The sequence below is a fragment of the Branchiostoma floridae genome, chromosome 18 (assembly GCF_000003815.2).
Source record: "Branchiostoma floridae strain S238N-H82 chromosome 18, Bfl_VNyyK, whole genome shotgun sequence".
NCBI lineage: Eukaryota > Metazoa > Chordata > Leptocardii > Amphioxiformes > Branchiostomatidae > Branchiostoma > Branchiostoma floridae.
Window position 1 is genome coordinate 2,426,013 of NC_049996.1, and position 13,774 is coordinate 2,439,786.

General features: G+C 43.3%; 2 protein-coding genes across 2 annotated transcripts; both read right to left on the bottom strand.

Moving 5' to 3' along the window:
* Positions 1-157: 157 nt before the first annotated feature.
* On the bottom strand, positions 158-4,405 carry LOC118405975. The gene is made up of 4 exons (XM_035805829.1): positions 4,163-4,405; positions 2,527-2,903; positions 1,746-2,048; positions 158-1,470 (listed from the first exon to the last, which is right to left on the bottom strand). Exons 2-4 carry the CDS (start codon positions 2,900-2,902, stop codon positions 158-160), a joined length of 1,992 nt encoding a protein of 663 aa, XP_035661722.1. The 5' UTR covers position 2,903; positions 4,163-4,405.
* Positions 4,406-6,407: 2,002 nt separating this feature from the next.
* LOC118405976 (tyrosine-protein kinase receptor Tie-1-like) lies at positions 6,408-9,346 on the bottom strand. The gene has a single exon (XM_035805830.1). The coding sequence runs from the start codon at positions 9,344-9,346 to the stop codon at positions 6,650-6,652; it is 2,697 nt and encodes an 898-aa protein (XP_035661723.1). The 3' UTR covers positions 6,408-6,649.
* Positions 9,347-13,774: the final 4,428 nt, after the last annotated feature.

Here is a 13,774-nt window from a genome sequence, read left to right on the forward strand (position 1 = left end):
CGATTAATAACTGGGATATACAGTCACAGTGTGGTCATAGAAATTGGTCACTACCAGGTGACCATCTGGTCCAATGGCCACACCTTCTGTCCAGCACTCATTGTCAATATGACGGATGTACTCGCCGTGGCTATTGAAAATCTGTACCCGACTGTTCCTACAGTCCGCCACTATGATATGCCCCGAGCTGTCTATACAAATACCGTTGGGATACTGCAGCTCTACCTTTGCCACTTCCGTAACCTCCAAACTTGAACAGGAAGTCCCCAAACTCATCCAATTTGTAGACCGAATGAGTAGTGCTGTCGGTCACAAGGATGTTCCCACCCTCATCCACAGCAATGTACTCTGGGAATTTCATCCCAGCTTTAGGATCAGCTGGATGCCGGAACCATTGTACCCGCATTCCATCTGGTCTGAACACCAGCACTGTGCAATAGGTCTTATGGGTCTCAGTTACCAAGATGCACTCATTGCACATGTTCACTGCAATTCCGCGGTAATCCTCAATCATTGGTATGTCAATCTTTGACACAATAGTCCCATACGTGTTGTATTGAACAACATGATCCAGTGATTTCCCTCGTCCAACTACCCAGAGAGTGCCATTTTTGTCAACAGACACATCAAATGGCCTCATTAACTTGCCCCCAGTACCTTGGATAACTGTTGGAAAGTGACGGAGGTAAACACCATGCACGTCGTGTACTACAACCTGTTTGTTACCTGTGTCCACAACAAATATCTCGTTACTTGCCGAGACTGCAACGCCACGCGGCCTTTCAAACTTTACTCCTGAACGCCGCCCATCATAAGTTACTTTGAAATTCTCATGACTGACAGTCGTTCCCTCTGCCCCAGCTGGCTTGGACTGGCTTTGCTCCTTTATTGGTGGGGACGAAATGTGTTCCTCTTGCTTTCTCCCATCATCCAATTCTGGCATTGCAGATTTAGTGTGTTTATCATCTACATATCTATATACAGCTAAAGTTGGGTCATCGACCAGTACGGACCAGCCTACAGGTGGCTTCTCTCCCCTGTACTCTGTCCCATGTCTATGGGTCATGACATGCTTGGCTTTCTCTATGTCTTCATGAGCCTGCTTTAGCTGTTTTTCAAGAACTGTGATGGTCTCACGGGCTTCTTTTAACTCGTTCAGTTTTCTTCCGATGATCAGCTCGGAACGCATCGTCATGAATGTGTTGGAATCCACCTCTGCCTTCTTAAGGTTTTTGATAAGCTGCCTCATCTTGTGTTCTCTCAGCCGATCCCTCTGTGCCAAAGCCTTGACCAGGCTATAAGAGAAGCCCTGGTACTCCAGACTTTCAGCTACCTGCAAGTGGAGGGGCAGGGCGTTCGAGAACAGGTTCAGGGCAGACAGGTGAGTCCAGTTCTTCAGCGCCATCTGTTGTTTGATTCGGGTACTGCATCCCACCTTAATGTCATCTGCTGGCAGTTGTCTCTTGACATCTGTCGTGCAAACAAAGTCATTATCAAAGACATAACATAATGCGCCATAATATAGTCATATACATTTTAAGCCATTATCATTACATCTAGTTTAGACTTAAACTTTTGAAACTCAAATCAGAATCATATACACTGTATTACTGACATGAAAATCTATCTTACAAGATAGTTGTTGACACACATCACTGAATGTAATCATATTACTCAATGATATAAGACATGTACAATATAGTTGATAAAAGTAATAATTAAAATGTAGTAAACAAGCAACTCACCAAACAGCACTGTTTCCCTTGTGACCTCTATGGGTTCTTCCGTGTCGATTTGCAGTGACTTGACGCCCATGTATACAAGCCTCGGGTCGGAGTGATTTGCCATGAGCCTCAGCACTCCTGTGTTCTCCCGCGGTATGGAGAAGTGCACCAGGATGCTCTTGCCTTTCCTGTACCCTCTGAACTTGACCTGTGACCTTTTAATACGACACAGCGATGCTATGTTGCGTCTATGATGATCTATGGTTTCCTGGATCATGTGCCTTTGACCATTTATGACCAAGTAGGTGTTGGACATTGTAGTTCCTGGAAGTATTCAAAGCATTGTTGATGTTAGTTTAGACAGCAATATGGACTACAAATTTAATGCTCCATGTATAATGCCTGTGCAAAATGTACAATTCAGAAATCACTAGCCTCCATTTATTTTCCCCATGCCAAATTTCTGTTCAGTACTTGTCACTGAATCACAGTAGTTGAAAATACATATACCTTGGGGTTAAAAACGAATTAGAAACCTAAAAGATTACAAAATTTCATATGAAAATAAAAAATATATTCTCAATTCAGAATTTTATACCAGCCTTTATGACAGTAATCATCCTAAACGGAATGACACTGGGGCCTGAAATAAATGTTTTGAGATGAAAATAGCAGAAGTTCGAAAGAATGATATGGGATGGTTATGAATAATAATTTTAATTACTTTAATCATGTATTACAGATACCATCTACATATTAAAGTACATGGACTAACAACAAAATGCTGCTTTCGGACACTCACCATCTTCAGTTGCACCCTCAGCACTCGTTCCCGGTCGAAGTTCGGGGTTCTCAGGAATCTCTCGGTCAGGTGGTTGGAAAGGGCGCAAGATATCCCTTACGAGGTCCTGTCGTCCGATTCTCTCTAAGACCTCTTCGACAAAGTCTAGGTTCTCCTGGTCTATTTTGCACAATTCTATCAGAACCACAAATACATCAACCGCTCGTCTAAGTTTTTCTGACTTACTTTTTGGAATAAGGTGCATGCAGAACAACTTAACGTTTGCTGTTTCATCAGCAGTGAGTTCCTCAGATATACGGAGTAAAGTCTGCATAAAGTCGAAATGCCGTCTATCAGCATCGTTTAGTCCTGTAAATTCCCGTTCTGGTCCTGCCATCCTGAAAAGAACATCATAGAAACCTTAAGATAATTGACTGCTTCTGACTGTAATAAGAGAATATAATTCAACCAGAGATAGCATAGCAATTAGCGATTGGACCAATGGGAGCTCGTACTGTGTGGCTAAATGTTGGGTTGGTGGAGCTATAGGAGTGGTCAACTGACCAGAATGATTTGCTGGTGTGTGACAGGTGTGTGAATGCCCAGGAAATTTTGAAGACTGAGTGTACATTGTACCCTCAGAATGCACCTACAAATGTACAATGTATGTGGGAGGGACTCACACTGACAGTGGAATTTTAACACAAAGAACAATGAACTATGATAATAAACACTTAGTCCATCTGCAGAAAATATGACATGACACATTCCAACTAAGAATGTAACAAAAAACCAGGGAAGTGTTGCAGCCCACAAGTAACCAAAAACTCAAGAGGAAATGGTGCAAAATAGCTAAGGTGCAGAAACCTAGCTAAGTAAAGTAAATTGCACTGATCGATATGATGGCACCAAACGTGAACACATTCAAAGTGAGAAGGGACAAACTTGTGGCAAGACATCCAGTGATGTAACGTTACATGTACATGTACAACTACAGGGTTCTGGAAAAAGCACACAGGGCATAAATGACAGTTCTAGATTGAACCAAGGAGGTTTAACGCCGGGCCAACTGGAAACTAGGATCCCTACCTGGCCAACTTAACTTTATTCTACCATTACAGTAGTAACTCAATATTTTCTGTGACCATAACACCTGTGACTGAAATTGTATGTCCTTGTCATCTGTGGCTAACATACACAGAGTATAACATGGCACTCGTGCCCTGTCAGCGTGTCCATGGCTTTGAATAGCCTGTGTTTACACCCAGGAGGGTCTTTTCCCCTGTTGTAGGAGGTTCTATTCAACTTGAGAATACATTGTATAAACCAGGTGGGGGGAAGGGGTATTGGTTACACATTCTCCTGCTTGCCATGGGCGTCACTGATAGGTGCTGCATGAAATGCACTGCTAAAGGACAAAGCCTTTCAAGACAAGATCATCAACAAATATTGATTACAAATGGGCCTTAAACGTCACCCACTCATTTGTCATTATCTTTGTTTAAGTATTTGATACTTATGATCAAGGTTAGATAATGGTTGGAAAAAAAGGAAGTACCCAAAATGGCTGACTGTGGTCCCATTGTTTACACACCTGAGTCTAACAATTGTACAGTGCTAAGTGAAGCGATCATGCAAGCAGCTTCTTAGTACTCACCTGGATACATGTAACTTGCCTGGAAGACTTAAACTTAAAGATTTTACAAACACAGCGTGTTCATCCTAGACAAACTCCTCAAGTAGTTACAAATTTTGGGATAAGGTACCATCATGGTTGATAGATATCAAGTTACACTAAGTAAACTGTTCTCATGGCTTATTGCATTCTAGGGGCGATTCACGCAGTTTTCTTCCGCAAGCCTACAAGTAGTTCTGGTACAATAGCTTCAATTATGTGAATTTGGACATTGAATTTGAATGACAGAATGTCTCCTGCAAGTTTCAACCATGTGCTCGATTCTAATGAGGGAAGGAAGGGGTATTACAATGTTTAATCTCATTAAAATGTCCGACAAGCATAACAAAGTGTTTATCTATAGGACTTGGTGAGTGGCCAAGGTAAATTGCTTCAGGGCATCCCACACTGCCTTGAATTCCATACTTCCCCAAATCCTTCCGCATCAGCAAGGTCAGCCTGCAAGCATCATCATACAAGAAAACAAAATGAAAATACTGACAACATAATGGTGTGTAATAATATATCTTAGACAAAGACCTTCTGAATCATTCTTATACTAAACTCGGCACAAAATGTTTGGAATATTAACTTTGGCTGATCATATTTCCGTTGTTTCTGCATCAATTTCATTGTGTTATATATCAATAGAAAGTGTGTGTGATTTCCTTTCATATGGTATCAAACTCCTTATGATTATAAATCCGTGGAACGAGCACCAGGGCTGCTTACGTCAGTGGATCACACAAAAAATGTGTCCAAATTTCCCTTCTTGTGTTCAACACTGTATCATCCTGATGACCCCTGATGGTATGGGTGCAGGTGTCAATGATTCATCATAATCTATCCTTTTTTCACATAATCTTTGGTATAAAGAACATCCATGTTTATCTATAACATTTGAGTATCATCCATTGATTTGACATCACATAATAAACAAGAGGTTTAAAATGAAATACAAATGGCATCTCAATCCTGGCTAATGTCTTCTATCAAACTTGCTTGCCAATATTACAGTTTTTGGTGACGCCTCGGGGGCGAGCCTAGCAGTATAATGTGCATCCGTTTGTCAAGAATTCCCAGACTTATACAGTTATGTCAGGAATTTGTTTTCCGCGCGTGCGTAGTCGCATCATGCTAGCCTGCATTCTTCCGGTCATTTTTTTTTCACATTTCATTCACAAAGTCATAATTTAAAGTACAGAACATTCAAAGATAATCACCTAATCACTATAGAGCATACGACTAAATATACACAACTAAAGCCAATCATTATAGAATATTTACACTAGCATTACCTTACCACTTTACACACTAGTCTACCTTTACTCAGTCATCTAGGCATATGCAATACTATATACTATAACACATTTACATATTGTTGCAAGGACCATTCCCACTGGATTTTTTGGCTAGGGTTTGCTCCCTAGGACTTTTTGTACAGGGGTGTTTTGTCCCCCCTGGATTTTTTTGTGGCTAGGGTTTCTTCCCTAGGACTTCTGTGCAGGGGTGTCATCCCTGGGTTTCTGTGCAGGGTTTTCTTTCCCTGGTTTCAATTTTACACATATCACAAATTTACAGAAATATTACTCAAACATTCCCATTTGCATAAAAACAAAAAATCAGAAGATAAACACGTCAAATACACCACTATCTTAGCACTAACAAACTCACACAAACATTGCAATGTTTACAAATACAATGTTAGGCTTACACAAACCTTAATATAAGAACATTTTAAACAGAACATACAAATATCAAAAAGCTCATACACATACACAAATAAAAAAATACAAAACAGCCTTACAGCAAGCATACAATTTCCAAAACACAAACATTAGAATTTACAAAAGCTACATAAGCAGGTTTACACAAAAAGACATGATCACCTTTACGAGCAAACAAGAAGAAAGCCATCACTCATCAAGAAATGAGAAAAAAAACAGGCATAAGCAATCTTAGCTAAACAGTGATCTGTGCTACTGTGCAACAGAAACATCAAGACAACGTCAGGTTGCAAAAACAGAAACATTCTGTTACATCACAAAATTTACTTTTGGAATGTAGCAAAATGCAAAAAGAATGAAAAAAATAGTCTGCATTCTTCCTGTCATGCCCAAATATAAACCGGTAGCCACTGGAGGTCTCACGGAGCCACGTAGTGGTCACGCCCGAAGTCCAAAAAACGCCCTTAAACTACCCGGCGGGACCCCTTTTCTCGATTGTGATTAAAGCATTAGACGGAAACCACCCCCAGAAAGACAATGTGTAGGCTGTTAGACCAGAGCCATTTCTTTCATTGCATGTCAAGTAATACAAGCAGCGTCGTTGGCAGAAAAATATGCTCAAAAGGATACTTAGGCTTTTATAAATAAGCAAAAATATCCATAGATCCCATGGTCAAACAGCTTGATTGTGGATTCATAAGTTTAACCTGTAAAAGTTGGAGAGATTGGGCTGAAAGGAAAGTTATCGGTTGCCATTGGCTACGGGTGCAGCATGTCTTTGTGGCCTCATTTCGTCCATCTTCCGGAACAGTTCGTAAGGTGTTGGTCGCTTCGATGGGTCGACTATCCAGCAGGACCTGATGATGCGGTACACAGACTTGGGACAGTTCTCCGGCTGCTGCAGACGGACTCCTTTCTTCAGCAGCTCCAACAGTGTGCACACGTCCGGGTGCATCGGGCCGCCAGCATAGCGCGGCTCCTCCCCAAAGCTGGCGATCTCCCACAGCAGCACGCCGTACGACCACACGTCACTCTCGCACGTGTACACCCCGTCCCGTAACGACTCCAGCGCCATCCACTTCAGCGGCAACAGCTCCTCCTCCCCGCCCTGGTTGGTGCGTTTGTACGCCGACGACACGTAAACGTCACGCGACAGCCCGAAATCCGCTATCTTGGCCACTTTCCTGTCGCTGATGACGACGTTACGAGCTGCGATATCCCGGTGCACGATCTTCAGACGTGCCAGCTCTGATAACCCACTGGCAACGTCACACGCAAACCCCAGCCGTTCTAACAGTTTGCTATTCCTCGTTGTCTTAAAATGTTCACGTAAAGTCCACAGGTACCGCCGCAGTTCTTCATTACTTGCGTACTCTACAAAGATGTACTGAGGCTCAGACTTAGTCATAACGCCATGAAGCTTCACCACATTCGGGTGTCCCTCTTTGTCCTCGTGGATCCTGGCAAGGATGTCCATTTCGCGGCGAAAGTCACGAACAGCAGAGGCTGTCATACGATCAGGTCGGATACTTTTAGCGGCGACCAAAACCTCGTAGCCTGCCGGCACGCGCAGTCTTCCCCGTACAACATGGCCGAACTGTCCCTCGCCAATCATGTGTTCGAAACGAATGTCCTCTCTCTCAACTTCCCACGATGAAAGGGTTTCCATGGGGGGCGGGCCGGACGTCATTTCCAAGTCCACAGTTTGACGTTCCGTTTCTTTTGGGCGGTGGTGACGCCGTTTGACCAGGACCCCAGTCACGATACAACCGATTACAGCAATGGTCGGGATAACGGACGCCAACACTACAACAACGACTTGATTCTTGTCAGGGACGATCTGACAAAACTCACCCGACAGTCCTTCAGCGCAAATACAGCTGCCATTGACTGGATCACAGGAGGCGTTGTTTGCACAGTTGCAGTTCATGCTGCAGTTCCACCCGAATGTGTCAGGTGCGCAGATGTGCTCGCACCTGTCGCCATGACGACCCGGAGGACACAGACAACCCTCCCACCTGTCACACGTCCCCCCGTACTCACAGTCGCACACTCGGCTGCAAACTTCTCCATAGTAGTTGGGTCTGCATTCCGTGGAGTTCAGCATAAAACTCGCATTATAAAGTTTGCTATCTTCGTCCTGTACCAGACAACTATACCTGCCGTTATCTGATTCTAGGATTGGCTGAAAGCTGATGGAACCGTTCTGTACTGTCCCTTCTTCGATTACTTTTGTGTCATGATGTCTTTTTCCTGCTTGATAAGTCCACGTCATATTTGCTACGCGGATGTGTGGAGCCACACAGGTCAAAGTCAGATTGGTACCGATGTACTTCACGACTGAATCGCCAGGTGTCTCGAAGATGACGACCTCAGGCCAGGGAATGTCACAGGCCCTCCCTCTCCAGCCCGGACGGCACTCACACGCACCGTTAAAGCCGTGACAACGGGCTCCGTTCTTGCAAACACACTCCTTGTCACAGTACACACCGTACCAGCCCTCTGGACATCCTGTTACGTTATAATGAGATGTGTACTCCAACAGGTTTGTACCGGCACCCTCGATAGTCTCGACGTTGCCGCCACATTGTATCCAGTATGATGATGTGGACCATATCTCATTCAACTCTACAGCAATGAAAATGCGGCCACTATCGTCAATTTGTAACTGACTACTCTGTGCCCACCGAGGCAAGTCGTCATCGAGAGAAATGTCCAGTAAAGTAATGTTCCCTTTGTCCTGGCATGTGAGTTCGAGCCTACCTTGTTGTCGTCGTCCTTGAAGTATAGCGGCAAGAACAGCCCAGTCTGTAGTTGGGGCTTCTTTTACACTTCCAAGGAATCTTGCTGAACAATCACATCTCAAGACGAAATTATCCGCGTACTTGTTAGCCAACGCATACTGAAGGAAGTCTCTGTACGACGCAACTCTCTCTCCGTTTAATGATGCATAAAACCCGTCATCACTGCTGAGTAGGGTGTAGTCTCCGCGGACTACCCCCCTCTCTCTGGCGGGAAGGACTGGCGTTTCACACCGCTTGTTATAGAATGGCGGGTACCCCGGCACGTCTAGGACTACGATGACAAGTTTCACGTACAGAACGTTATTGTTCCTGGTGTTACCCAGCTCCACCGTCAGGTTGTACCGCGGGTAAAACTTGTAGTCCAGCGGTGCCGCCACGATCAACGCCGAGTCCTCATCACGAACCCCGAACCGTCCCAAATCGTCCCCTGCGGTGATGTTTGCCGACCTAAACGTCCCATTGCCGCCCACTGTAGAACCAACGCTGGTGTTAAGAAAATCTCTCAACTGCACCACTGTGCTACCAACTGACGAATCTTCGGGTATTTCGACGTTTTCGCCTGAAACGATAACGTCCTGAGAAGCCTGGAAGCCAGACAGCAGAAGTCCAGCACAGAGCACCGCACGTAGTGTCATCTTCTCTTCTTAGAGCAACTGGCCTGTGTTTAATACTAGCCTCCACCAGGCCTTCCTACGGGGGTACGGGGATCGTAGAATTCGGCAAAAAATTGGGAAATTGGCCAGGGAAGTCAGTCCACGCTCATCTTCATGTTGCGCGGCCGGCCAACTTAACTCTATTAGCAAATTATTCTCTCCATAATGCTATAGCCAGCGTAGTCAGTCTGGTACAGAAGTCTTCTGGTGTCACCACGTTTCCTCTCGCTGCTGACTGGTCAATCGTTTTCTTTTCTTATCACTACTCTTTTGGACGCCATTTTCTGTTTCTTCTTTTGCCGGACTGCACTCTTTCTTTAGGGTGCTGACAAAAACACAAACAAGAACAAAATTAATTGCGCGGCTCTTTGATGACAGTTGAAAAATTCAAGCTCAAAAGTTATGTTAATCTAACACCAAATCAAATGAAAATACACAAAGTGATGCAATGAAAATGTGAAATCCCAGGATAGAACTCTCTTCTTTCCCCGGTGGATTAAAAGAAGGAATCATCTGTGTGATCACTGAAAGATTTCTTCCCGAGAGTACAATGCTTTTCTACAGGTAACCACCCAACCGTTCGTTATAGACACAGTACATGTCAGTAAATCATATCCAGCACAATTTCTATGGAAAACACCCTAGGCTCAGTTGACCGCCCAGCGCACCTGGTTAGCCCGCCCCCACATTTGCTTGAACCGACAACAAAAATGAGAATCAAGACAAAATCCTGCAAATCACTTTATACTGCTCTCATTCAGAAATACACAGTGGTACCAAGCTGCCAACAGAAATGACAGACACTTTTCGGTATAGACTCTTTTGATTGGAAGAAGATTTTGAAAATGCTTAGCACAACTTCATGTAAAGAAACACAAATAGCAGAATTTGATTACAAATTACTTCCTCACTCAAATTCTGCCATGCGGGGAAGATTGCTCTTGCCCTGGGTAAGATTTGCGATGAGTTTATATATATTTTTGCGAACACTTTTGTTAACTACCACGCACGTAGCTCTCCCAACTACACCGTTCTCACGCGGCGGCCATGATAGATCGAAGACGAGGTCAATGAGGCAAACAGACAAAACTTATTTCTAAAATCAGGTCCCATTTAGTTTTTCCCCAAACCACAAATTTTTTTATAATACAAGATAGAATGATAAACATTACAAGTAGTGTTATGCACTGAAAGATGTAGCAATTTAGAGTAGTGTAGACTGATCTCATAGTCCCGTATGAGATGCAAAACAAAAACATAATAATGCAAATTTTTGATGGATTTGCAGCCATTCACTTATTGGTCACTTTCCTAATTCCTAATTCATTGGCTGAACTTCTAATTATGATGGACAGCTTTTTGTTTGCCGCATTGAACTCGTTTTAGATCTATCATGGCCGCCACGTGAGAAAGGTGTATACGGTTAAGTACTGCTTTGTAACTCGCTCACGTATTTGGAGCCAAACTATGACATAGCTGCAGTACGGCGTCTTTGACTTAACGCACCGGTTTATACCACACCTTGACTCGTACATGTATTTTCTACTCTACACTACTCCGAGAACAAGATTTTAGTAACTTTCGACCGTATCGCCATTTGGAAAACTCACCTGTGAGACAAAATTGGAGACAACTTTAGAGATCTTTAAGCTGGCAGTGATGATCTGTCAGTGGCAGGCACGACTGTTTACAACATGCTGTTAAGCCGGTTTTTTCCGCGACCCCCGGAGGTAACGTTAATTAAGGGTCAATGACGTAGGGGTAACAAAAACAACTAAAAGTAGTGCGGCCGAAATATGGAAGCGTCTGTAACTCTGGTTTACCTTTATCCGAGGGTGACCTAAATCCGTTGTTTGTAGAAAAAACGTATTTAAGAAAATGAAGTCGATGGACTGTGGTTTCAAATCGGAACATTTTGAAAATAATGCAAATTTGAAACCCCTGTCAGCAGACGTAATACTCCTAAATGTGCTGTTTTTAAAGACAACGGATAAAGGTCACCCTGCAAATAAAGGTGAACTAACGTTACACACTGTAACGTGAAAGACAGCGGGGCATTAACTTTGGTACATAGTAGTATAATGAGTCAACTTTCAGATCGTATGTATATTTAAAGGCCATGATGTTTCCCCATTCGGTGTATCAATGCGCGCGACCTTTACAGCTGACTGCCTCTGTGAGTCCGCTGCAGTTCCGCATGGCCCCGCATGACCCATTTCAAAGAGGGCGTATAATGTATAGTGATATTGTTGAATGAATATGGGCAAAGGGATTTAGGACTAACGTTAACTGTTGTTACTGGTTTTTGCTTTTATTTTGTGGTTTTTACATGTGCTTTGTTTAACGTATTTGTAGCTGCCATGCTTTCTTTTTGTTGTTTGTTTTGCTAAAAGTAATAAAGAATGTTTGAAAAAAAAAAGAGGGCGTATAATGTTTTCAGTACCATAACTTTTGGGGGGTTTCACTTATTTTGTAGTTCATACCATCGACTTCAACATATTAGTTTGTCGTGATTGATAACTGCACCCTACTGTAATTTTATCCGCGTCGATGTCAGTCACCTTGTGGTCCTTAACTATAGAAATCCCCATAGGCCGAAAACTGTACATGTGTTCTGCTATCACAATTAGTGTCCCCCCCCCCCCTTAATGGGAATTCGAAGGACTTCAAATAAACGCAACGGTACATTTTGGTCCAGACTTTGGAAGGGAATAACCAAAGAAGATGTTGACGGATTATTCGAATGTAGATAAGGGAAGGGGAAAATTGGCAACAGAGTCTTCTCACTGAACAATCACGAAATTCCCACAATCGAACAGGAACCTGTAAAAATCCTAGGGCGACTATGCACGTGGGACATAACTGACACCAAGCGAGGGCAGGAGTTGATGAAACAAGCAGTGGAATGTGTAAGGGCGAAATTACTTCCTTACTTTTCTACAAGGCTCGAAAGCGAATGAAGTTTCCCCCTGGCGAAACCGCTAGGCGAACCCTTCGGTAACCGCAAAGTGACCCCATACGGTGGAACTTCCAGAATCTTCAAGAAAATGTGCGTTACTTTTGTCACTTGAAGTTCATAGTAAAACCCGTAAGGAGTAGGCAAAAAGTAATTTGAGTACTGAAAATTACTTCCTTACTTTTCTACAAGGCTCGAAAGCGAATTGAAGTTCCCCTTGGCGAAACCGTTAGGCGAACCCTTCGGTAACCGCAAAGTGACCCCATACGGTGGAACTTCCAGAATCTTCAAGAAAATGTGCGTTACTTTTGTCACTTGAAGTTCATAGTAAAACCTGTAAGGAGTAGGCAAAAAGCAATTTGAGTACTGAAAATTACTTCCTTACTTTTCTACAAGGCTCGAAAGCGAATGAAGTTTCCCCTTGGCGAAACCGCTAGGCGAACCCTTCGGTAACCGCAAAGTGACCCATACGGTGGAACTTCCAGAATCTTCAGAAATGTGCGTTACTTTTGTCACTTGAAGTTCATAGTAAAACCTGTAAGGAGTAGGCAAAAAGTAATTTGAGTACTGAAAATTACTTCCTTACTTTTCTACAAGGCTCGAAAGCGAATGAAGTTTCCCCTTGGCGAAACCGCTAGGCGAACCCTTCGGTAACCGCAAAGTGACCCATACGGTGGAACTTCCAGAATCTTCAAGAAAATGTGCGTTACTTTTGTCACTTGAAGCTCATAGTAAAACCGGTAAGGAGTAGGCAAAAAGTAATTTGAGTACTGAAAATTACTTCCTTACTTTTATACAAGGCTCGAAAGCGAATGAAGTTTCCCCTTGGCGAAACCGCTAGGCGAACCCTTCGGTAACCGCAAAGTGACCCCATACGGTGGAACTTCCAGAATCTTCAAGAAAATGTGCGTTACTTTTGTCACTTGAAGTTCATAGTAAAACCCGTAAGGAGTAGGCAAAAAGCAATTTGAGTACTGAAAATTACTTCCTTACTTTTCTACAAGGCTCGAAAGGGAATGAAGTTTCCCCTTGGCGAAACCGCTAGGCGAACCCTTCGGTAACCGCAAAGTGACCCATACGGTGGAACTTCCAGAATCTTCAAGAAAATGTGCGTTACTTTTGTCACTTGAAGTTCATAGTAAAACCTGTAAGGAGTAGGAAAAAGCAATTTGAGTACTGAAAATTACTTCCTTACTTTTCTACAAGGCTCGAAAGCGAACGAAGTTTCCCCTTGGCGAAACCGCTAGGCGAACCCTTCGGTAACCGCAAAGTGACCCATACGGTGGAACGTCCAGAATCTTCAAGAAAATGTGCGTTACTTTTGACACTTGAAGTTCATAGTAAAACCCGTAAGGAGTAGGCAAAAAGCAATTTGAGTACTGAAAATTACTTCCTTACTTTTCTACAAGGCTCGAAAGCGAATGAAGTTTCCCCTTGGCGAAACCGCTAGGCGA